Here is a 26,306-nt window from a genome sequence, read left to right on the forward strand (position 1 = left end):
AAAAAGAAATTAAAAAAAAAAATACAACAAATTTTCAAAAAATTCGATCATGGATTACAAAAAAAATTCGATCATGGATTAAAAAAAAAAATTAACAAATTTTCAAAAAGTTCGATCATGGATTAAAAAAAAAAAATCACAAATTTTCAAAAAATTCGATCATGGATTACAAAAAAAAATTCGATCATGGATTAAAAAAAAAATCACAAATTTTCAAAAAATTTCATCATGGATTACAAAAAATTCGATCATGGATTACAAAAAATTCGATCATGGATTACAAAAAATTCGATCATGGATTACATAAAATTCGATCATGGATTACATAAAATTCGATCATGGATTACAAAAAAAAAAAAAACATAAAAAAACAAAAAATTCGATCGTGGATTACAAGAACAGAAAAAAACAATTAGATCATGGATTACAAAAAATTCAATCATGGGTTACAAAAACAAAAAAAAAAACAAAAAATTTGATCATGGATTGCAAGAAAAAAAAACAAACATTTCGATCATGGATTACAAAAAAGTCGATCATGGATTACAGAAAATTCTATCATGGATTACAAAAAATTCGATCATGGATTACATAAAATTCGATCATGGATTACAAAACAAAAAAACAAACAATTCAATCGTGGATTACAAAAAAGAAAAAAACAATTAGATCATGGATTACAAAAAATTCAATCATGGATTACAAAAAACTCTATCATGGGTTACATAAAAAACAAAAAACAAAATATTCGATCATGGATTACAAAAAAAAAAACAAACATTTCGATCATGGATTACAAAAAAAAAAAACAAACATTTCGATAATGGATTACAAAACATTCGATCATGGATTACAAAAAATTCTATCATGGGTTACAAAAATAAAAAATAAAAAATAAAATTCGATCATGGATTACAAGAAAAAAAAACAAACATTTCGATCATGGATTACAAAAAATTCAATCATGGATTACAAAAAATTCTATCATGCGTTACAAACAAAAAAAAAACAAAAAATTCAATCATGGATTACAAAAAAAAAAAAAAAACAATTCGATCATGGATTACAAAAAAATCGATCAAGTATTACAAAACATTAGATCATGGATTACAAAACAAAAAATAAATAAATAAATAAATAAATAAAATCTGTTCTTCACAGAGCCATTTTACATAAGCGATTTTAACTAAAAAATCCACCTCTAAGTGAATAAATTACATCCAATTGAGTATATTTTCTAATAAACAGCAATATAAGGAATCAAAACCCTAAATTTTTAACATATTATTTCTAATATATCATGAAAACAAAATCAAAAGGCGAAAAAAAAAAAAAAAACAGCGGAATTTTGGTTCCGCAGATATCTCAGTGTTCATCTCAAATTTCATGTTGTAATTGACCAGATTACGTAAAATTGAAAATTTTAAATCATACTAGACACAATAAAGATTAAAAACCCTAATTATTGAACCCATAATGTTCAAAATATGCCGTGAAATAAATCAAATGGCGGAAAAAAAAAAAGAGTCAAACTTCTTACTTGATTTTGTGAACCGAAGCCTTCAATCTCCAAAAAACTCTGTTTTTCTCAACGATTATCACAAATTAGTAACAAAAGGTTTTGATTCACAGCTTTACGATCAAAATGCCTACAAATTTTGAAAGATTCATGCCCTATTTGGCATGAAACTTTCAGAAAAGTCGGAAACCCTAAACACCAAATTTTTGGTGATCCAAAAACACCAAAATTTTCAACCATTTAATCCTTGAAAAAGCTGAATAAAGCTGTTTACAGCCTGTAAATTAGATCACATGCCAAAAAAAACAAGAAAAATGATCAAAAAATGGCAAATTTCAAAGAATCTTGTGAAGAACACTGTGCAACCCGTGTTCTTCACGGACTCGCCGATTCCGTACAGTGACTCGGCGAGTCACTGTGCAGAATCGTCCGGTTCTCTCTAGAACCGGACGATTTCCGATTTTTTAGCCGATACGATCCCCTTTTTACGATTTCCGAGTCGAACCGGGCGAGTCCGGTTCGACTCGGCGTTTTTTAAAACACTGGAAAAACCTTGATAGTGATCCTCTCTATTAGGATTTCAGGCTTTAAAAGTGATGTATATTATAACAAATTATCTAGACCATTTATTTCGCCTTAAAAATAATTGTTCAATAATCCACAAGATCGGTATCATTTTTTTAATTTCAAATTTTTTTTTCGATGTTGAAAATCGATTTTAGAGCTATTATGGAGATTTCCATTATCGAAAGTGTTTCCCTAACGAAGATTTGACGTGAGGCTTTGTTTTGTTTTCGTAAAGCCTATGCTTAATGGAAACGTCATCCTTTTTAAAACGACCCAGAAAAATATCCTAACCCGTAGGTCCTTGAGTGTTGAGCCATTTGCGTGCCCTAACCACCCGTGCCCCACCCCCATTCCCAGTGACCTAATCACACTTTAACGTCCTGATGCACACTGAAGAGAACCATTTTGACAACTGAGACTTGGTTGAATTTATGTTAAGAATTTGATTGCAATAGCAAATGGAAGGAGAAGGACCAATAGTATCGGAAACATAAACATTTCCGACATAAATGGAAGAGGTTTGTATATTGCTTACAATTTCAGGAGGGCCCAGGCTGTGAAAGGAGATCACATGATTCAATTGATAGAGCTCCCTTCAAGGGAGTTCGACTCCCAGTTGAGAAGGCTAAATGACTTGACAGACCATTTTAATCAGAAGAGTTCATGAACACCGTTTTTGGGTTAAGAGTGGCAAAGTACCCCGCTGGATTTGCTCCAGCACCATTGAGAGAAATCAAGGGAAGTCATGCAATTGTTTATAGAGTTCCAAGAAGAAGTCAAACAAGGCTATGAATCCATAATTATAGCCCTTGTACCGAGGAGCGATATTGAAACATTGAATTACATCAAACCTTACTAGATAGTCTCTATTACATTATTGCTAAAATCCTTGCTAATTGTATGTACGTGGTTCTAAACATGATGGATTTCAGTTTGCTTTTGTCAAATGATGGACGTTATTCTAATACATCATTCTAATATAAAAAAAAAATGCATTCATTCCAAAAGTATTAAAGGGAGGCCGAGGATCATATGTAAACTAGAATCCGAAAGGCTTATAACAGGGTAGATTAGGACTTTTTGTCAATAATAATTGACATATTGGGGTTTAGTGCTGGTTGGAGGATTTGGAGTGTTGGGTGCCTCTCTTCAAGTAACTTTTCAATACAATTTAATGTCGAACCCAAATAATTTGTTAAAGCCACTAAAGGAATTCACCACCCCTTTCACCCTATCCATTATCCATTGTGATTGGGGGGCTTTTAGTAAGATGTTCATGTCAGTAACAATGAGGCCGGCATGTTAACTAGGTTTCAAGCCTCGAGTCATGGCCCACCAATCTCCCCTTCACAATATACAAACGATGTTTTTATGTTTTGCGAAGCAAATGAAGATCACATGCAAAATATTTGGTTTGTTTTCGAAAGTGCTTTGTTGCAGTCTCCGGATTAAAGATACAATACAAACTGAATTAGTTAGAGTGGCTTGTGAGACACAAGAAGTTGAGAGGCTACGTTTTGTAAGATATGGAGTACTTCCTATATGAGTACCTGTCTTCCCTTCTTGCAAAATGGGATCCAACTGTTGGAAGATTTGAGAAAGATGGATCTTTAGAAAGCTAAAATCCTCACCCTAGGAGGCAGCATAATATTAGAAAGCTAAAATCCTCACCCTAGGAGGCAGCATAATATTAGAAAGCCAAAATCCTCACCCTAGGAGGTAGCATAACACTCTGCAAACGCACCCTATTCAAACGTTCCAATATATTTCATGATGCTACTCCAGATACCTTCCCAAGTGTGTGAGGAAAATATCATGAGAAGTATTATGTGGGGAGAGTAATAATAAATATCACCTGGTGAGTTGAGTTGGGATGTGGTCTGACATGTCAAAGGGGATCTTGTGATCATGACATAGAAGTTAATCAATTTGTCCCTTGCTCATCAAATTGTGGCGAAGAATTAATTAAAAGCCCAAGCTCTAGAACACTTTCCTCAGCAAATTGGTTGGGGATTGATTATTGCAATCAACCATACCTCAAATTTAAGGAAACATTCACTACCAAGTGAGCATGCTACTGATAATTTAACTCTTGAAATTTAAATGTGGGATTAACAAATGCTTCATGGTGTAATATTCCAAAAAGTCAAAAGATAAATAGGTTTCATGGTGATTCTAGTAATAGAGAGGCTTCTAGATGAAATTGGTCACTACCTATCAACTTAGTAAACATTGTGGCTTTTTTTTAGCAAAAGCAAGTATGAACCTAAGAGCACAAGTCTTTTAATGGACCACTCATTTGAAGCAACACGCATTATTTGGTTGGAAAAAGCAGAATTTGATCCACTTCCTTTCTTTGATTAGTTCATATGAGCATCGACCATTATTATTGCTTACTTTAAAGTTTAAGGTGATGTTGCTTATAAGGTGTCCATCTTATGCCATACAAGTAAGACGCAGCTCGAAATTTTGTTGGATGATGTATGTCGGTTGTCATAAACCTTATAATAGCTTGAGAATCCATGTTCAATGCTAGATATGAAATTTAAAATTTAAAAAACAATGTAGATCAAGTTGATCTGTAAATAATTTAAACAATTGAAATAGATGGGCGGAATGTTGGGCGGTCATGAATAATATACTCCATAGAATGAGTATAGCTAAGATAATAATGTTGAGAGAGATGAGTGGCAAAGCAATAAGAGATAAGATTCAAAATGAATACATTCAAGAGATTTTAGATGCACCAATAAGCGATAGATGAGATAAAGTAGACTTAGGTAGACTGACCATATTTGGTGCAAACCCAGTACAACACTTGTTAGGAGGTGTGTGTTAGTTCAAGTGGAAAGCTAAAAAATGACAAAGGGTAGGCCTAAAAGGACATGGTTGGAAGTAGTGAAAAAGATATGGGGACTTACAGCCTCATTGAGGGTATGGTCCTTAATAGAGCAGAATGACGGTTCAAGATTTATGTAACTCACCCCAATTAGCTGGGAAAAGATTTTGATGATGATGATGATGGTCAAGATAACTTATTACAAGATGTACCATTTTTTAAAACTTGAAATTCGTTTTTTTTTTTTCTTTATATCCATGCATCTCAAAATCCAGATGATCAATTGGAAAGTTTACCAACTTCTAAACACTCTTTGCTACTGGATTTTTAATGTGCAACGTACTTCTATAGTATAAAGTTGCAACTTTATATAACTTTTTCCTAAAGTTACAATGAAGCTTTTATCAAAAGATTGTATACAATAAAACTATTTACCTTTGATACAAAGAGGTCACAATTACTTATAATCATCCGATGTGAAATCTAATAGTTTGCGTGCGTTATAAAGTTCGAGAAATTTCTTTTGAACTTTGAGTTGGTCAATGGAATAAATGTAACCACCCAATTTCATATCAAAGTCTACATTAATTGTGAGCTTCTTATACCAAAGATAAATAGTCTCATTGTATATTGTTTTATTATTAAACTTCGAATATTTGGTCTAAATTGTAAAGTCTTGTACATAGACTCAATTTGCACAAATCAACATGGAACCTCATAGTTGTATAGCGATATTGTACTTCACTAACAATATTGCGAGGATCTAAAGAAAAAATAAAAAGCCTGCACAGCATCAACAGTCTTATACGTGAGATTGATGTGTAAAACAAACTCCAGTACACAAATAACATTTTTGTATCCAAAGAGCATATGATATACTCCCTACCACTGATTTCAAAACTAGATTGGTTGGGTAAACTGGGCTTCCATAAATTCGGTACGGATTGGTAAGCCGGTGATCTTGATTGGTTGTAGTACCGATTCTCTGGTGTGATCCCAAAAAAAGTTGAATAATAGTTTCAAATTTTAAAAAATAAAAAATAAAATGAACTTGGCAAAAGATATGGATTGCTCGGTTCCTTGACCTAGCAAGTCCGTCAGAACCAGACCAATTCATGGTTTCGACTTGGAAGCGGATCAGTTCCTACTGATTCTCTATCTTTGTCGGTGATTCCCAATCTGAATCTTGAATTTTGAAGTGTTCTCTACCAAGGGAACATGCTTCAACATGCTCCTCTATGGATCTATTGTCAAATCATCACTGGATGGTGGCAATTAAACAGATTAAGGTACCATCAAAATATGCATAGAACTTAAAATAAATAATCCAATCTCCACCATTCAATATTGGTTGGAGGCTAAATGCTCCTTCCTTACATGTTGCTATAGTATCCTAGGTGCAGAGTATTTCCTTTTTAATAAGAAGTGATTAGACACCAGGTGGGTTTAACCAGTTGAATTATTCACATAGCTAAACAAAATGAATAGCCTTATGCATTGTGATTCACATAGCTAAACAAAATGCATAGCCTTATGCATTGTGATTCACATAGCTAAACAAAATGCATAGCCTTATGCATTGTGGCACCTTATCATTGAGCACCAAGGTGTATGATGGTTCCTCTTATTAATTATAATGGGAAAACATTTGGTGGGCTAGAAAATAGAATCCGCCCTCTCCATTTTAGGGGCCTAACAAACATTATTTTATAGCTAAACAAAATGCATAGCCTTATGCATTGTGGCACCTTATCATTGAGCACCAAGGTGTATGATGGTTCCTCTTATTAATTATAATGGGAAAACATTTGGTGGGCTAGAAAATAGAATCCGCCCTCTCCATTTTAGGGGCCTAACAAACATTATTTTACCTCAAATTTGGCATACACATTTTTCTCCTCCAGTGAAAGAGACTCTAAAAAAATATATTTTTTGGGTGCTAATTTTCATTTTGTAATAAAGAAAATGTATAATAAGGGAATGTACATTTACAATTAGAGAAAATATTAAAAGAGGAGTTGAAACCCTTACAATATTAGTAAAAAGTCAAAAGGTTACAAATTACACTTAAGGATATGCTTTTAAATTTTTATATTAATTAGATATATCTTCAAGCAAAATGTTGAAAAATTTCCAAATTCCCCATGTTCGGTGTTGGAATGCAAGGACAATTAAGGTTACTTTGTTAAATTTACCCCTTAAGAGGCTTTAACCGAATGATAGAAGTACCTCTTTGAGAGTAAAATTATCAAAGTATCTCTAACTTTTTTTACTTTCCAACATTAGGGTAATTTATGATTTTTTTAACTTTTTTTTTTTTGTTAAAGGTATGCCTAATTGATGTAAAAATTTAAAAGCATACCGACGAATGTAATTTATAATCTTTTGACTAATTTAATGATATTGTAAAAGTTAGAAGAAAAAAATGTGCCACCCAAAACAAATGCCCCTAAGACCTTCAAATCAGTGGCACGCAAACCACTGCAGTGGTCAGCCCGTAGCCAAGCCAAATATTTTCCATTAAATTAATTTTTTTTTCATCAAATTACACCCAAGAGTTGAATTATTTAATACCACAACAGTTCTTTTGGTCCGATTTCACCAAACCCTTCAAAGAACACATCATGGAAGGTCATAAATTGTTGAAAAATATTGAAGATTATTCAATTGGTTAAATGAAATAGTTGAAAAATGCTGACGATTATTCAATTGGTGAAATATTAAATAGTTAATCTCTCACTAAGTTTTGATAAACCTTCCCTTAATTTGCTTTTGTAGTGGTCAGCCCATGCGCAGGAAAAATATTTTCCCTTAATTATAAGACATGCATGAGAATTGAGAAGGAGATGCTCCACTAGAGTAAACCCTAAAATACTAAGATTTGTGAATTAACACCTTACCTACCCCCTTATTTGAACTGTTTATGTTTTAACTCATTTGCTTCATCCAATTTTAAACATATACACATGCAATTTGTGTATAATAACAAATATTTCCACAATAAAATATTAGCACTTTTTTTATGCTAAGAAGTGTCATTATGTATATTACATGACAAAAAGTAACCCTCATCCATAATAAGAAGGCGACAGCACTCTACATCAAAGTAGCTTTGGAGAAGGATATAACATTTTACTGCCAAGGATAAGATTAATAAATCCCTTTTGTTTTTTGATAGAGATAATAATTCCCTTTTGTTAAAGGGAAAAGTTTATATGAGGTTGCAACCTTACGATGTAGAATCACAGAGCACCTCAAAAATCTATTGAAAATGTTGTTTTAATGTTAAAAAAATACTCTAATCGATCATCTCGACATCAAAATGTATGAACATAAAAAAAAAGTTTTTGAGTTTTGAAAATAATGTATCTTGCAACACATTATCTAAACCATCTATTTTCAAGATTTTATATATTTATAGATATACTTAATTTTAATTATTTTTTAAATTTAAAATTTTCTAATTAGATATGAAAATAGGTTTTAAGATAATACTAAAAAAATTTTACAACAAAATTACATGTTATGACAAAATTTTAGGGTGCGCTTTAATTGGATTGTTTAAGGTTACAACCTGATAAAAACCGCACCCTTTGTTAAAAGTCCCTATTCATCGCATTAACCAAAACCAACCCCCTAAAAAATGAGAACAGCAAAATAAAAAGGAAAAAACAATCCCTTTGCCTAAGTCCCTTCTCTTGCGATAGCACCTCTCTCTCTCTCTCTCAAAAAGCAAAATAAGAAACCAGCCACTAAGCAAGTCCCCATTGCAATAGCAAATCTCTCTCAACTAGCAAAATAAAAAACAACCCATTGACCAAGTTCTCTGTGCAATAGAAAATCTCTCTCTCTCTCTCTCTCTCTCTCTCTCTCATAGGGCAGGTGATGCGCAGCTCTGGTTATTTCCTATTAGTGTAAGAAAGGGGGTTGTATTTACTTTTGGTACAAGAAAGTTTCACAATTACTTATAGCCATCTAATGTGACATCTAATAGCTTGGGTGTGTCGAAAAGTTCAAAAAATTTATTTTGAACTTTGAGTTTGGTGAAGATTAATTGTGACCACCTTGCAAAAAGATAAATGGTCTAATTGTATACCTTCTCATTGTATACGTTTCCACACAAAAAAAGTTAATGCAACCACTCCTAAACATCTTTAATTCTTCTTGTCCAGGAGTTATACCTTGTACACTAGAGTTCTTAAACTTATCCGTCCATATATATGCACACTTGGACTCAACACAACCACTTCTAACCACCAACTCCAAAAAGAAGAAATAAATGAACAAATAGATAGAACCAAAAAACTAGATAAGCAACTCCATACAACTCATCTCTCTCATACATATTCCTATATCTACCTACTCAAATAAATCAATACTTGTCCATCTCAACAGATTAAAAAAAGTAGTCTTAGTGCAAAAAGAAAAGAAGCGCGGGTTGATTAAGGTGATGGAATCACATTCATTCTATGTACAGATACATGGTATAATAGTGTTTTGGGACTGAAATTTTAGAAAATATTAGGTTTGAGGCTTTAAGTTGGACCAATGTAGGGGAGATCCAAACAGTCCCATTGTAAATGACAAAAAACAATGGGAGAACAAGGGGGAATGAAAGAGACAGGACTATTTTATACACAGGTGAGAAATTGATATAAGGTAAATTTTCTCTCAGCTACTTGTTGGAGTGCGAGGTGGAGTCAAGAAGGGACTGTCACATTCGAGATCGTCAAATCCCCAAAAGTCATCCTCTTGCTCTGGCTCAGGCATCTTCCAACTTTCATGAATCTCACCTTCCAACAACAATTGCAATACCTGTAATGAGAAATGATTTAAACGATCGATTAAGTCCTTAGAAGCCATCCAAACTCTCTCTCTCTCTCTCTCTCTCTCCCACACACACACAAAAGCAGGTGAACATATATATGCATGCAAACACACTCCCCCATTAATACAAAGATACACACAAAACTTGCATATACAAATACTAATATATATATATATATATATATATACAGGTAAGTTATATAAATTTATATATAATCAAATAGTTTGTAGATTCTACATTTTTGGTTAGGTGCAATGGAGATTATATTTAAATAACAGAAACTGTTGCATCATTTCCTCTTTTTTATTTCTCTTTTCCTTGCTGATGGTGGTTCAACTACAGCACATACAAGTCAACTACCATGCCTTGTATTCATTTTGAATTCATATATACTATATCGATTAACAAAAGGTTCTTCATTTTCCCAAAATTCACTGTGGATCTATTGAACTATTGTGCTCTGAATATAATGATGCCCCAAATTCTATGAGACATAGAAATCATACAGAACCAAAATGACCAAGATAAAATCAAGGAGTTGTCTCAAAATGGACAGTCATATTGATTTTGAGACAATAAAATTTGGAGAGTTCCCTCAGAAAAAAAAAGAAGAGAGTTAGTCATCAAAGGAACAATATGATTTGAACATCAATAATGAGTATAACAATGGGCAAAACTTTGTGAACCATATATCTAGGGTCACCTTTAAGAAGAAAATGCCACCTCTCAATCAAAAACATGGAAAGTCATGAGAATCCTTTTTAATCATTCTTTTATTCTTTTGTTTGGAAGTGTAGCTGTGATTCGAGTTATATGGGCCAACTTAATCACCAACCCAAGAGCCAGAAACCCTTTTTCTTTTGTTGAATTTTCTTGTTTCCTCATCAGCCTTATAAAATATCAGACTAGACCAGTTATGTTCTAAAATCAAATGTATAACACTCATGCTACATAAAATAAGAGCATTAGAAAAAACTATAGTCAGACTTGAAATAAAACAAAGTAATACCTGTTTAGTGAATATGAAAATGTTTAGTACTTTAATTAGCCAAAAGTTTGCATTTTTTTAATTTCAATAATATAATGGGAAACCCCAATTTCATATCTATAGCATGACCAAAGGAGAGGAAGAAAAGGAGATCATTACCTCACTCATGGATGGCCTCCAGATGGCAGAAGGCCTAATGCACAAGGATGCAGTTAGAACCACAATTTCCAATTGCTGAACATCATATTGACCTTGAAGCCTTGGATCTGCCAAACTATGAATATCCCCAGCTTCCAAATAAGGCTTGGCCTGTAAAAAAATATTTAAAAGTTCAGAAAAACCCAAAAAATGGGAAATAGCCTCTCACAGAGAAGGGCAAAGTATAGAATCTATCCAATTTCAAAACAGGGTTGTACCAGTAAAACTCAAAGCTCAAGAATTGGAGTACCCCAAAATGTCCAGCAAACGAGAAAAAGTTACAGAAATTTACCCAGTTAAGTAAATTAAGCTGAGACCCATTGACAGGTTTTCGACCAGAGATGACTTCCAATAGAAACACACCGTATGCAAAGACATCGGTCTTTTCATCCACAATCCCTTGCATGAAATACTCGGGTGCTAAGTACCTGCACATTGTTCATGAGGGCCTTGGTCATATACCTCATAACATTTTTAGCTTTAGAAAATTGCAGAAAAACAGAGGAATTGAGACTGAAATCTCACCCAAAAGTGCCTTCTATGGGAGTAACAGAATGATGGGTCCACTGAGAGGGGAGCCATTTCGCTAATCCGAAGTCTGAAATCTAATATACACAAAAACATTTACAGGAAATATGAGTAAACTGGACTTAATCTGGATTTAATCAGGGCCTTCATTTATGGAAAAGGAAAGCAAAAAGAACATGAACAATTACTTGTGGCTCAAAATCGGCTGTGAGAAGAACATTCGAAGCCTTGATATCTCTGTGTATTATTCTTCTCTGACAACCTTTGTGCAAGTAGTGGAGGCCTCTCGCTGTTCCTATAGCCACCTTATACCTTATCCTCCATTCCATCACAGGTAAATTTTCATCTAAGATCCAAAACACACACATTTTAACTCTTTATCAACTGGACAGTCCAGAGTCTAAAGTACTTGACCAGAGAAAGGAAAATAAAAATAAAAAATCTGGTAATGAGGACATTTCCATACAAAGGAAAAACATTAAATTCCAAGAATTTGATATTCAAAAAAAGAGAAAAGATCCCAAAAATATTTATTAATTAGGACATTTAAATGAAAAGAAAAATTTGGGTTTTAATTGAATTACCATGGAGAAGAGTAGAGACACAACCATGAGCTGAGAACTCAAAGATCAAATGGAGACCATTGTCGATGCAGCAACCGATAAGAGAGGAAACGTTGGGGTGGCGAACGTGGCCGATTGTTCCAAGCTCTGTTAAGAACTCTTTCTCTTTTTGTTCATCACTCGAAGCTTTGGTCAATCTTTTCACAGCAATCACTTGCCCATCTTTTAGAACTCCTTTGTAGACCTCTGCATACCCCCCCTTCCCCACCAAGTTATCTGATAATCCAAAACCCACATTGAGCTTGAATCAACAATCAGAGAGAGAGAGAGAGAGATAGACTACATTTTCACCAATAAAAGCAAAGTAAGGCTTCAACCAAATAACCCACAGAGCTTAAATCCCAAAAGATTCAAACCTAATGAAATGTGGATTCATGAACTAACCAGGATGAAAAAAATTGCTGGCTTCAGAAATTTCTTCATAAGAGAAGCATCTCCATGTGGGTTTACTAGGAGTCTCTGTGACGGAAGAAATGGCCAAGGATTTGGGTTGCTCAGCTTCAGGGGAGTAGCCATTTTCAGTTGGGTTTTCTTCCTCTGTGCTTTTACGGCCTATAGAAACAGAGAAGAGGCGCTTAAAGCTATTTTTCCTCAGATAAAGGTGTCTCATTTTCATGGGGCTTCTTTGTTTTGCTTCACTTGCATTCCTCCCTTACGACCTGATTCTGTTAGCCACAGAGAGAGAGGGGCCTTTATTCACTGGTTTAGAGAAGAGAGGCCTCTATTCACTGGTTAGAGAAGGGGAGATAAGACATTAAAGTTATGGAAACTAATGGAGAGAGAGAGATCCAGTTACTTAAGCAATGTGAGAGAGAGAGAGAGAGAGAGAGAGAGAGCTCCAATTACTTAAGCAATGGAAAGCAATAGAGAGAGCTCCAATTACTTAGGCAATGGAAAGCAAAAGAGAGAGAGAGAGAGGCGCATTCATTCAAGTTTTACGTGTTGGCGTGTTGATAAAGAAGGTAGGAGAGAAGGTAGGAGAGAAAAAGGACAAAATGTTCAGGTGGTGCATGAGATTTGGAAAAAAAAGTAGCACACCTTAGAGAGAGAAACTGGAGACAGAGATTTCGATGGAAACAAGATGATGGGTTGTTGATTTTGAGTTTTCCGATATCCTGCCGGCAAATGCCTAATTGAACTCGAAGACGTTTGTGGTCTCTCGTCTCTGTTCACCCGCGCGTTCACATTAAATGAGGCCCCGTTAACCCGAATCATAATCTTAGAGAGAGAAGCAACAACCAGATATGTGTAACCCAAATAGAGGAGAGAGAAAGTGATTCCTCATAAATCTAGAGATAGAAGCAACCACCGCGTAAGCACACAAATGAGGAAAGAGAAAGTGATAACGTGCCAGCCTCACTCTTTCTTCAAATGACAAATGCATCCACATGCTTTTTATAATTCCATGAAGAAGACCTCTACTATTTCATATTTGCCATAATGCCATTAATATTAATTTCCCAAAGGGGAGGTTTCAATAAGGTGCCTACTTATACTGTATAAACAAGGCGTGTCCCTATATTTCGGAAGAAGTAGCTCTAGAATCGTACCTTTTGTTTCCTTATACTGTTCATAAAAGATCTCAAATCGGCAGATCTATAAATACTTGAAAATTTTAAGATGCAATATCTTTAAGATTCAACTTTTTTCTAAAAAAATATCTATACATCTTGAGGCTGAGATAATTAATTAAAAATTTTCTAACTTTATAACACTTTTTTCTAGTATATTTTTTAGCTTAATCTTACGACTATAATATAAAATAGAATTATATACAATGAGACCATTTATCTTTAATATATAGATGTCACAATTATTTACAACCATCCGATGTACAATCTGATAGCTTGGGTGTGTCATAAAGTTCGAAAAAAAAAAAAAAACTTTGAACGTGATTAATGAAATAAATGCTACCACCCAATTTCACATCTGATGACCAAGATTAATTGTAATCACTTGTACAAAAGTTCCTATATAAAATTGCAACCTTACATAACCCTGAAAAACCTTCTCATTGACTAACCCACCTCTAAAAATACAAACCCATTTATTATTGGAAGGCAAATGCAAGTTTGCTTAGCAAGAGATGTGAAGAGCAGGTGGCATAAGTCTTTGGGTTATTTTTTAATGTATATTTTATTCATGTGCAATTTCCCTTCACTCCATGAATTTATGTTTTAGAATACCTAATTATAAAAAAAATTGTAGAAAATTTATGAAATTTTCTACTGAAAAAATTATAAAAAATTTTAGCAAAAAAAAAAAAAAAAAAAAATAAACAAAACAAAACCCCAAGACCATACTTTCTATGGAACTTACCCCTAACCTAACTTTTTTCTTTTACTTTTTTTTCCAAAAACAAACTTTCTATGCAAATAACCCCCCAAGGAAAAAAAGTTCATTTTTTTAGGCCGAAATGTTTCCCATACACAAAATTCATTTTGGCCAGATTGACTTTTGGACCTAGTAGCACATTGTCCGAGCACACCATTGAATTCCGAGACCTATTATTCCATAAACTTAAGTGCTGATGCCCAAAGACAACTACAGGACCGAAACTGAGTACTGCTGGACCACCTTTACATAGTGTTAGAGACCCTACAATCCAGTAACATCTACTGCCGGACCACCCTTTGTAACTGCCGAATTGCTGTAACTCCAGAATTTTTACTATTGGACTGCACTTACATAGTGTTAGAGCCCTGTAACTCCAAAAATATCTAATGTCGGACTGCACTTACATAGTGTCGGAGCCATGTAACTCCAGAAATATCTAATGCCAGATCGCCCTTTACAATTGGCGGAGCCTTATGACTCCAGAAGTTTTTCTGCCAGGCCGCAATTACATAGTGCCAAAGCCCTGTGACTCCAGAGTGTTCTACTGTAGGACCGCACTTTCACAATGTCGGAGCCTTGTGACTCCAGAGCATTCTACTGCCGGACCATACTTACATAGCGCCATAGCCCTATTGTGGTGGGATAGATGAGAGAGAGGCGTGAGTAAGGTAAAAATAAAGGAGGAAGAGGGTAGTTTAGGTCTTTTATTATTATTATTTTTAGGTTGGGGGGTATTTGTATAGAAAGTATATTTTGGGGAAAACAATGATAGGTTGGAATAAGTTGTATAGAAAGTATAGTCTTGGAGTTTTTTTTTGTATTTCTTTCATACAAAAAAAAAAAAGAGAGTTAACGGGCTGGACGAAAAGACCCTAGTGGTCTCCATATAAGGATGTCAAGGATATGATATTACGCACCACCTTTGGGCTACCTTTTGGGTTCATGACAAGGAATCTAAAAGAGAGAGATATAGCCTACTTCCCATGAAGTTTTGGGTTGATAGTTTCAACTACTCGAGTGAAAGTGTCCTGTTGCTCACAAGGTTCTCCCTCCAATAGTGTCAAGCGTTGGGAAATATGAGGTTGATGGATGATGTTGCTCGGTAGGGAGAGCGGATCTAGAAGATAAAATCAATGAAGTTTTTACCAATGTTTAGATAAAAGTATACCTCTTGTAACCCAAAGCTATAATCTTTACTAAAATAATAAATTGCGACTTGTTGAGACTGTAGACATAACCCTACGGGGTGAACCATGTAAAATCTTATCACTAATGTAATGTGCTTTTAATTTTTTTTTTCTTGCATTGATTTATGATTGTATTCATTTATTATATATTTACTCAACTATGTAAACGATATCGAATAAGATCCTAATATCTGGGGTTCCTAGTGTCGTAGACAAAGGGTTTACATGGGCCTACATTCTTGGCTCGCTTACTACCATGGCTCGCTTACTAATCAGATTAGGAGATTCTAACTTCTAAGCATACTCCTTACTTTTAAAATATTGCTCAAATTGGAGCATAAGTGACATACCAAATACGTTTCATAGTCCACAACCAGTGTTTGAAAATGCAGATTGGGGATTCGACTCTCAAGAATTTTGAGCCCAAGTGAACAAGAGAAATGGCCGAGTCAGATAGTGAGTCTGAGGCCCGCCTCCACTAATTTCTTTCAGGAAAATTACAGTAAGAATCCTAAGCTCGAAAGTCTTGCCCAAAGGATAGATCCCTCTAGTAGGCTACCATATCCAAACTCACTTGGGCGATTCTAATGCGGCTCAGTAATTTCTAAACGACTGCTTACAGTACCAAGGCATGTTTCACTACAGTTTTGTATAGATGGTCCAATATAACGATCCACATGACCTTCAAATGAATGGTGGCTCCACCACTCTCTCCATTACAGTCCATCAATTGCTTGGATGGTGGTAGACACTTATAAAAGTCATTTTTGTTACAGTAAAATATGTATTCATCCTCTAGCTACATAATTAACAAGTTTTGGATGTATTTTAAGCGTTTGTTTGGGTGTCCTCGTTATCACAGTAATAATTCACAGTTTAGATGAACTTAATTCTGATGTAGTTTGGCAGTTCATCATAACTTATTTCATATGAATTACAAGCAATTTTACATAGATGTTTACATATTTCAAAAGTTAGTAATTTGCCAAAATCACATGTTTTTAAAAAGAAACAGTGAAAAATTGTTGGAAATCACCAAAAATTTAAGGACGGGTTTCTATGAGTTGCCGACTCATATGTACATATGCAGCCCCCACTAAAATTTATTTTAGATGATTTTTTTTCTAATTTTCTTTTCATCATCTTGGCCGAGATGATCATAAATATGAAATAAAAAATAAACTTTTAAAATTAAAAATATCATTTTTTAATATTTTTTATGCATCGTCCATATCTTATTTATTGACAATACAATTTAGATAAAGTCCATCTTTAGGAAGGACATTTGTAAGTCAGGGGGTTCTTGCGCCGTTGACTCATGAAACAATTTTTCAAAAATTAAATGGTTAAACAATATCATACATAATACAAAGTTTGAATCAAACAATTAACAAAATAATATCACTCTAAAATAAATTAATTTTAGATAAAATATTATAAATATAGATAAAATTAGTTGCCCTCCAAAACAAAATAAAAAAATAAAAAAATTGGATGTATCGGTTCTTTCATAAAAGATAGCCTTCAATTTCATTTTTCACCGCAAAAATTACCAAATGGCCCTACACACTTTTTAAAAATAAAAAATATTAAAAATTAAAAATTATCAAAAATATCCTTCATGTCTAGGATAACTATTCTCCACCCTACTTTTCAAATAAAGTAGAAAACCCATTGCAAAAATTTGGGCATTTTGGTAATTTTATTTCCTAAGATCTTGGGTACTCTAGTCATTAAAGAGAGTAAAAACCATCCCCCCTCCCAAACCAAACTCCATTAAAGCACTCACAGTTTCCTTTCCTTTTCTAGAAATGAGACAGCGAAATTGACATAAAAATTGAAACTGAATTTTCATACCTTTCTGTAAATAAGCCTTCTTCTAGGCCTGCCTCCTCTGTATCTCTGCAAATTTTTTAACTTATTTGTCCACACCACTGTTCAAACGTAACTCTTCTCTGTTGCAATGCATCTGCAACTCAAAACCATCCATTAAAAACCCTGCAATCCCCTTGTCCAATTCCACAGACCCAGATGCCTTCACTCCATCTCTTCAAAGAAGAATAAAAGGTTTGATGGCTCAAACCCAATAAACCCAGATTGGTAAAAACTCCTAGAAATCAAAATCACATGCAAAATAGACCTTGAGTCACAGAGATTTTCATGAAAGTTCATAGGTAGGGCAAGAAATGGAGCTCAGATGTAGCAGCTTTAAGCTAGGAAAGTGGGCACCCTCGCTTTTTTTAAAAGCTTGTTTTATTGATAAAAACGCCATTTCTCAAGCAACTGCTCCATTAAAACCTAAGATAAGGTTTTTTTCATCATAGCAGAGAAAAATACACAGCAATGAAAATTAATAATTAAAAAAAAGGAAAATAAATAGTGATAGAGGGGTGGGCCCCACTAAAACCACTTTAAGGCCTGTTGTTACTGTTAAACTGCTCCAATTGGCATTTTATATCGAGGAACTTTTTACATGGGTGACAATAAAGGCAATTGGTGTCATTTCATAAAAAGGAGAGTGGAATATGTCATTTGGGGAAAAGAATCAGGTGTAACTGTCATTTCTCCAAAAGGCATAACGAGATGGACATAATGTGGAATCGACTAGATGGAGGATTTTCCGAGTCATAATCAACGGCCCAAAAGGAAGACTCGATTGAGCGTGTCCGAGTTTTTTGATGTCAAGAATCAACTCATATGTATGGCTCTCCAAATTAGTGGTATCAAGATCGGAACAACCACCTAACCAGTGAGTCGATTGGTCTAATAAAAATTGGTTTAGCTATTCGATTGAAATAGTTGGTTCAGAAGGTGAGTGATAGTTTAAAAATATTGAATATATTATAAAACATGATGAGGTACGACGTTGCATGTTATTCACAGATAATATGGTTTTGATTGATGAGACTAGAGTCCATGTCAACATAAAGTTAGAACATCGGAAGGATAAAGATTTTAAAATAAGCGGGATTAAGAATATATGGAATGTAATTTCAATAATAACCGTAAAACGAGTTAGTTAAGATTGATAAAAAAAAAATTACTTGAAAGATATTATTTTCAATATCTTACAATAATAATCTAAGATAATGGAGAGATTGAAGATGATATTGTACATAGAATTAGAGCTGGGTGAGCTAGGTGGACAAAGTGGAGATGTGCATCCGAAGTTTTATGTGAATGTTGCATATACCAATAAAATTAAAAGGAAAGTTTTACGAGACGACTGCAATACTGGCCATACTTTATAGACGAAATGTTGGACAGTTACGAAACAACATATCTATAGGTTGAGTGTGATTAAGATCAATATGTTAATATGCATGAGTGGCAAGACAATAAAGGACCGAATTCAAAATGAATACATAAGAGGGAACTTAAGTAGGCTAGCCATATGTAATGCAGACCAAATACAATAATGGTTAGGAGAGACGAATTGGTTTAAGTGAAAGGTTCTAAAAAAACAATGAGAATGTTAAAAAAAACATGAATAGAAGTAGTGATAAAAGATATGGTGACATATGGTCTGATTGAGGGTTATGATATGACCTTTGACATGGTAGAATAATAAAATAGGATTCATGCAGCCGACCTTTAATAATTGAGAAAAGACTCGATGATAATGATTATGAAAATTTGCCCAACTTTATTTATTCAATATAATGAGCCCTCTCAGTTGATCGGACAAGCCAGGATTGATTAAACATTAGTTTTGGTTAGTTTTGGTTAGTTTTAGATTAAACCCATTTTTTTACGTTGGACCAAATTGGCTAAGGAGCAAATCAGCTATCTAATTGGTTAGACCAATTGGTCCAATCTAGTCCCAATAACCATGCTATATGTCTGTAAGGTCTAGGTTTTTTTGCTCTTTGTTGTATTTTATTTTAATTTTAGAGTGTAATATACTGATTTAATGCTCATCTCTTAAATTGTTAATGTGTTTTTTTTTTCCGGTTCCCATATTTCAAAGAGCCAAAAGATCTCGCACTCTCAAGGGAGACTGTCGATTTACTCCCTCGGGAAAAACAGAACTTTAGAGTATGATTTGGAGCCCAAACTTTGGGGATGTTCTCAACCCGTATGATGCACTCAATATCAAAAAATTTCCAAATCACATTCTCTATGAGCTTGAATAAAATAATTATTTAAGATTGAATAGAAAATCCATTTTTTGAAGTGCGCTATTTAAGTGTTAAAAAACTCAAAATTCATTTTTTTATTCTAAACATAATCATTATGTGAATTTTAAGGGGTTTCCAAAATTTTGGATCAAATAAATCTTCCCAAGTAAGTGTTCCACCTGAGGGTGTAAGTGTACAATATAGCTCCCACCCCTTTCAAAGATTTGTCCGAGAGATAGAATTTTTATGTCTAGATATGCAGGCTATTAATTTTTAAAAGAAAATATAAAAAAAGAAGTACAATTACTTCTAAGGAAAAATTTTATATAGGGCATCAACCTTATACTATAAAAGTAAAAGGCATCTTAAAAACCCAATGTGAAATATGATTTTGATGCTGAAAAATCCTCTAATTGATCGTCTCAACCTCGAGATATATAGGTACAAGATATATAGGTATATAGGTACAAGATATATAGGTATGAAAAAGAAGAAAGTCCCAAGTCCTAAAAATAATACATATAACACATTTTTGAGGGATTAAGAACTCATGCCTCTCCAAAGCACCTACAAAACCTATTAGCCCTAAAAAAAAAAAACCAGATTTGAAGCTCCTAAAAGGTACAAAATCCAATTTCACCCCTTCATAGTAGATTTGGAGCTCCTCAATGGTGCAAATCTGACATATATATTGTCCATTAAAAATTAAGCTCTAAGTTTTGGGTGTTTATGTTGGTTAAGTGGGGCAAAATCCTGCTGCCAAAACACCTAGTTAGGGGGGACTGAAACAATTTTCGAAAATACATTTGAAGCATCTCAAGATCAAACCACAAAAAAGAGAAAAAAGATTTCGGGATCCTTTTCCCTGTATTTTAATGGATGGTCTAGAATCAGTCTTCGAGCAAATTTTGATATGGGGCACTTTTTGATATCCAAGTCCATTATTCTCAATCGATGATTGTGTCATGAACACAATTAGGGAGTTCTAGTGTCCATCAAATCCCCCTGATTAGGTGCTTGCCCTACAACAAACATGTGATCCATGGGGACCACGCAATCATTTTCTCAATGAATTGCATTGAAATAGCATTAAAAAAGTAAGCCCCTAACATCTTCCATAGTCTTCAATTTTTTTTGCCTTGTTCTCCCCAGAGATTTAACTCAATTTAGTATCAATCTAATCGCATTTGACCTACAAAATTATTATGATTTATGTGATGAAATCTGACTACTTGTCTTTTGAAGGACCGAACCAATAAATTTTGGTTCTGAATGTAAATTTTCTATGTTGTCAAAGATGGCATTGCTGACACTTAGTTTTATTTATTTATTATTATTACTTTTAGAACACTCAAAAGTGGTTTGTGGGCCATCTGTTGCCTAATTTTAAAACTATTTGACAAAATGTAATAGGGCTAGGTTTATTTTGGAGTTCATTTAACCAAGACTAGGAGAAACGATTCTCGAAAAGGGCAGTAGGACTATGACTCTTGGGACTATTAATAATCCATGATCACTATTGCTGTCGATCTTGATTTATTCAAATGTAGGTCTTAAGAAAATAGTGTACTCTTCCTTTGAGAAAATGTTCACCACGAGACTCATGCATTGATCCATTGATTTATTTTCAGATATATTTTTTAAAGAGGTACTTGAATAAAATAAAAGTTAAAAGATAAACCTACTGATACGGATTGGGATATTTTGCCCCTCAATAATTTTGTAAGAAGTTTTGACCCCTTAAATTATATTTTCCCAATAAATTATAGACATATAAAATCAGTGAGAAAAGGAAGTGCTCACATGTATATTACCTAAATGATAGCAGTAAAACAAATCTCGACACAAACAGTTGAAAGAAACTGAATCTAGATGAGCATGGTCAATATGCACCATATATGGTCAAGACTGTGTTGTAGATGTGCACAGCGGACCGTACGTCATACAATACATGTTAGTTTATTTTTTTTGGAAAGTTAAGCACGAATTTTATTTTTTTATGGGGTGTGCTCTATCAAACGCCCCATAACCATATATAGTACACACTGTTGCTGTTAAAGAGAAACGATTGATTCTACTTTTTGCAACACCAAATGAGTTTATGGGGATGTGCTCTATCAAACACCCCATAACCATATATAGTACACACTGTTAAAGGGAAACGATTGATTCTACCTTTTGCAACACCAAATGAGTTTATTGGGACTACAAGTATTTATTAAATAAATGTTTCGTGATCCATCACGTTACTGCATGGTTCATTGACTCGAGGAAAAGGACATGAAGAAGATGAGAAAGCACGCCAGCTTATTAAAGGTTGCTTATGCTATTATTCGTATGATACCCCTACGTGAGGTAGGGGGTGGGAATGTGGACCCGGACCCGGACCCGGACCCGGACCCAAACCCAAACCCAAACCCAAACCCGACTGGGTCTAGAATATCTTGACCCGAACCCGATGAATAGTCGGGTCTCGAGTTGGGTCCGTATAAATTCCCAGCCCTACATGAGGTTACTAATATTAATTGAGCTTGAGTTCCCACGCTTGGGTTCAACTAAAAGGGAAAGTACTTCAACCGAACATCTTATAATGGAATTTATCTTTTTAGGAAGATGTTATTGTAGTATTTAGTTTTTGAATCATCATCATTATCATTTATCTCAATTATTTGGCTTGGTTATATGAATCATGTTCCGTCATATAAAATTGGATCATAATTCATGATAGAGATATGACAAAAGTTTATTTTGACTCCCAACTTAACACAACTCTTCTCTTTTTCATTTGGGCATGCGAGCGGCAAAGGCGGAGTAGGTATTTATTTACTTACTAAGTGTCTTAAAAGTCATGTGGCCGACTCCGAACTGATACGTTAGAGGTCCGGGCCTAGGACACCTTGGTTTTGCCAGACTCTCACTATTTTCAAGGATTTATTATTTTAATAAGAGCAGTGATTTCATGCAACCGTTGTATAGTAATATGATGCAACAACCTTAAAAACCATCTTATAGCCATTTGTTTGATCCAAATTTTGAAATATACACTCTTTTCATTCTAATGAACAATCACAAAAAATAAAAAATTGAAAATGCAATCTTGAATGTATTTTTTTAGCCCAATTAACATAGGTCGTTCATTTTAGTAAGATGCTTAGATCTAGGCCTTAGAAGGATTTTTTCATTTTCAATTTTTTTGGATGGCTTTATTATCATTAGATGAACAATGTTAAAAATGAAAAAAATTTAATTTGAGGTTATAAAGGCTAAGATCTTGAAAAACACAAAATGAATGGTTTATATTTATTTTTGGAGGAAACTCATTTTGACCATATCTAGGCTACAAATTGAATTGTTTTTTTTAGAGGGATTGATTCTTGAGATGAAGAGAGTGTGTGTGTAAAATTTGAGGTCATACAAATACCACAAACATGATTTTCTAGAAGTGTCGTTGCATTATACTATGATACAACTGTTGCATTAGATCATCGCTTTTTTATAAAAAGGCCCCAAAAACCTCGAAAGAATGGTTAGCCTGTTACAGCATTTCCAATGTAGTTGTGAACTAGTGGGTGTCCAGTTCAAATTAGTGATTGAAAACTCAGCTGCATCCACCCGAACTTGGCTCCTTGCCAAGCTGAGTACAAGGCTGCAACTCAAGCCATTTAAATGAAATCTCATAAGAATTAAGTAAAAATATGAAATCAATATATAAAAATTATGCCACAATTTAGATTTTACGGCTTGTGAATTTTCCTTTGTGCCTTTTTTTATATCTTCTTCTTTTTAAATTTTGTTTCAAATAAAGTCTTCAACTGTAAATCTTGTCTTTGATATTATTTTTCTATTTTGGAAAAATATATAATGAGACCATTTACCTTTGATACAAAGTGATCACAATTAATCTTGACAGAGTGGCTGCATTTATTTCATTGATCAAGTTCAAAGTCCAAAAGAAATTTTTTCAAACTTTGTGATACACCTAAGCTACTACATTTCATATTGGGATGATTGTAAGTAATTGTGATCTCTCTGTACAAAAGGTAAATAGTCTCATTGTATACAATCCCTTACATTTTTTTAACAAAAGATTTTATTCTTAGGGCCTATTAGGGCCCATTCACTAGTTGCCCAAATCCATCCGGATTTAGCTGAGTTAACCAAAGTCGAATTTGAGGTAAGATTGATTCAAACAGTATACACACGTAACTAGATTTTGTAACTTTGAACTAGGTGTATGCTCAGGAGGTAACCAAAACCCCAAGAAGAATATGTGATGCGATGTGAAGAAATTGAAATAATTTGTATTGTATCACAAAGAAGGGAAGCGGTAGGGTGAGCTTCCTCGAGTGTTAAGAAATATTAAACAATCTATTAATCGAACAGTTTGAGAGTGAGTTGACAATAATATTGCACACTGTTTACAACTTACCAAACACAATTGGTGTCAACTTACGGCATTTTTTTTCGGGTTATCAATTCTCCATTTAGAATCAAACGATCGCGAATCTCCAAACATAGGCTAATGTACATCGAGACACTTAAAGATTTCTCCTGTTAAGGATGAGTTTTTTTGCCTCTACAAATATACAATTTGCATGTATTTAGAGATAACAAACTATCGGATCTTATTCCAACAATTGGAGTAAATTGAAAACAAATTTATACATAATTACAACAAGATAAACATAAAACATGCATAAAGTTAGCTGAAAACAATTTCACACGACAACAATAAGATATATCCGTATTTGTATCTTTTTCATATTTTCAATAAAAATATTCTTAACGCCCCAAAAAAAAAAAAAATTTATTGAGGGGCATCGAAGGACAAAGTGGGCCACAAATGAAATAAATTTTACTTTTAAGGTTGAGTTATTACTCACCACTTTTGTCGACCCCAAAAAAAGGACGAGCAGGCACACCTCGAATAGTGTCATAAAATTCCTACTTTGCTTTTTAGACTTTGGATGGCGGGGAAATAGGCTTTTTATACAAGTGACCGAAAGTACAGGCTTTTCCTGCTCCCGCGGGAGCAGGAAATCATTTCGGTTTACTAAAATTTCTGACATTCTCATGTTCTTATATAGTTTCTTTGTTACCAGTCATATGGTTTCGTGCCCTGAAGAGGCGGATGCAAAAATGATAAAAATTTAAGACAAATTAAGGGAAAATAATAAACAAAAGCACAAATCACGACGAAATTAACACATATTAATAAACAAAAACCCATTTGCAGATCGGAGACTCGCACCGAACGCGTCGAATAGACGGGCCAGCGGCTGCGTCGGTGAGATACTGTACACAAGTGATGTATCGTTCTCTAGGGTACACTCTCTCTCCTCTCTTTTTTTTCCTTGGTTGTTTTTAGGGGTGTGGTTTGTATAAGGCCGATGCCCTAACTTTTAAAAGGTATCCAAACATGTAATTTCAGTAAAAAAAAATATTTGTGATGGCATAAATATTTATTTTCATCTCTAATTATTAAATTTAAAGATTAAAAAATAGTGCACATCAAATAGATGTATGAGTACTTGAAAATTTTAAAAATTAAAGATTAATTTTTTTGAAAATTAACATTACAAGATGCATTATTTTCATTACTTGAAATATATATTTTCTCAGATCCATAGATTTTGGGGATGAGATGATCAAATTGAAGGCTTTTCAGCATCAAACAAATTCTAGTGAATATTTGATGCGCACGTTAATTTGATCGTTTAGGACCTCACCCTTATATAAATTGTTTCTTTTTAGAATATTTATTTTATTATTATTAATATTATTTCCTATGCACGAACCACTGAAATTGGATGATGGATGTGTAGCCTATGTGGGGCTGCAACTTTATTGCACTTGGTCAAGTCGCAACTCTAAACTAGGGGTGGCAATTGAGTCGGGCTGACCCACCCACTAAGATTGTGTATGGGTGTTGGACTTGGTGGGTTGGGCCTGGGTTCAAATGATTTGAACCTTATTCGAGATAGGACCAGGTCCTGATCTGGCTTGGACCTTATCGGGTCGAGTAGGGTCTGGGTTTAGGTCTGGGTTGGGGTTAGCCTGATCTGGTACATATAAGTATAAAATATATGATTATACAATTTAAAAATATGGGAAAAGTTTATATAAGGTTGCAACTTTAAAATGTAGAATCATAGATGCACCTCAAAAATCCATCTAAAAAAGTTGTTTCAATGTTGAAAGACCTTCTAATTGATCTTCTCGACATCAAGATGTATGAATATATATATAAAAAAGATTTTGAGTCCTAAATATAGTGCATCTTGCAACACATTATCTAGACCGTCCATTTCCAAGATTTTCTTATTTTTATAGATCTACTTGATTTTAACTATTTTTGGAGTTTAAAATTTTATAATTAGATATGGAAATAGATTTTTAGACAATCCTAATAATGTTTTACACCAAAATTATATGTTACGACAAAATTTGAAGGTGTGCCGTAATTAGATTGTTTAAGGTTGCAATCTTATAGAAACTGCACCCCTTAAATATTATTTACTATATATTTTATATATAAAATAATTAATCTTTTATTTTTATTTCTTGACCC

The 26,306-nt window shown here is 33.9% G+C and overlaps 1 protein-coding gene across 4 annotated transcripts; it reads right to left on the bottom strand.

Moving 5' to 3' along the window:
- Positions 1-9,363: 9,363 nt before the first annotated feature.
- On the bottom strand, positions 9,364-24,765 carry LOC18425502 (Protein kinase superfamily protein). Of its 4 annotated transcripts, none has more exons than XM_088852959.1 (10): positions 24,619-24,765; positions 17,472-17,583; positions 13,129-13,255; positions 12,475-12,755; positions 12,052-12,306; positions 11,656-11,813; positions 11,465-11,544; positions 11,232-11,367; positions 10,901-11,050; positions 9,364-9,740 (listed from the first exon to the last, which is right to left on the bottom strand). In XM_088852959.1, exons 4-10 carry the CDS (start codon positions 12,704-12,706, stop codon positions 9,597-9,599), a joined length of 1,155 nt encoding a protein of 384 aa, XP_088709085.1. In that variant the 5' UTR covers positions 12,707-12,755; positions 13,129-13,255; positions 17,472-17,583; positions 24,619-24,765; the 3' UTR covers positions 9,364-9,596. The 4 variants fall into 4 exon arrangements, with proteins under 4 accessions (XP_088709085.1, XP_020517710.1, XP_011629345.1 ...); XM_020662051.2 differs by having other exon boundaries at positions 17,472-17,724; XM_011631043.3 differs by lacking the exons at positions 17,472-17,583; positions 24,619-24,765 and having other exon boundaries at positions 13,129-13,547.
- Between the last annotated feature and the right edge of the window lie 1,541 nt (positions 24,766-26,306).

This window comes from Amborella trichopoda, chromosome 12 (assembly GCF_054954075.1).
Source record: "Amborella trichopoda isolate Santa Cruz 75 chromosome 12, AtrichopodaSantaCruz75HAP2 v2.0, whole genome shotgun sequence".
In the NCBI taxonomy this organism is placed as follows: Eukaryota; Viridiplantae; Streptophyta; class Magnoliopsida; order Amborellales; family Amborellaceae; genus Amborella; species Amborella trichopoda.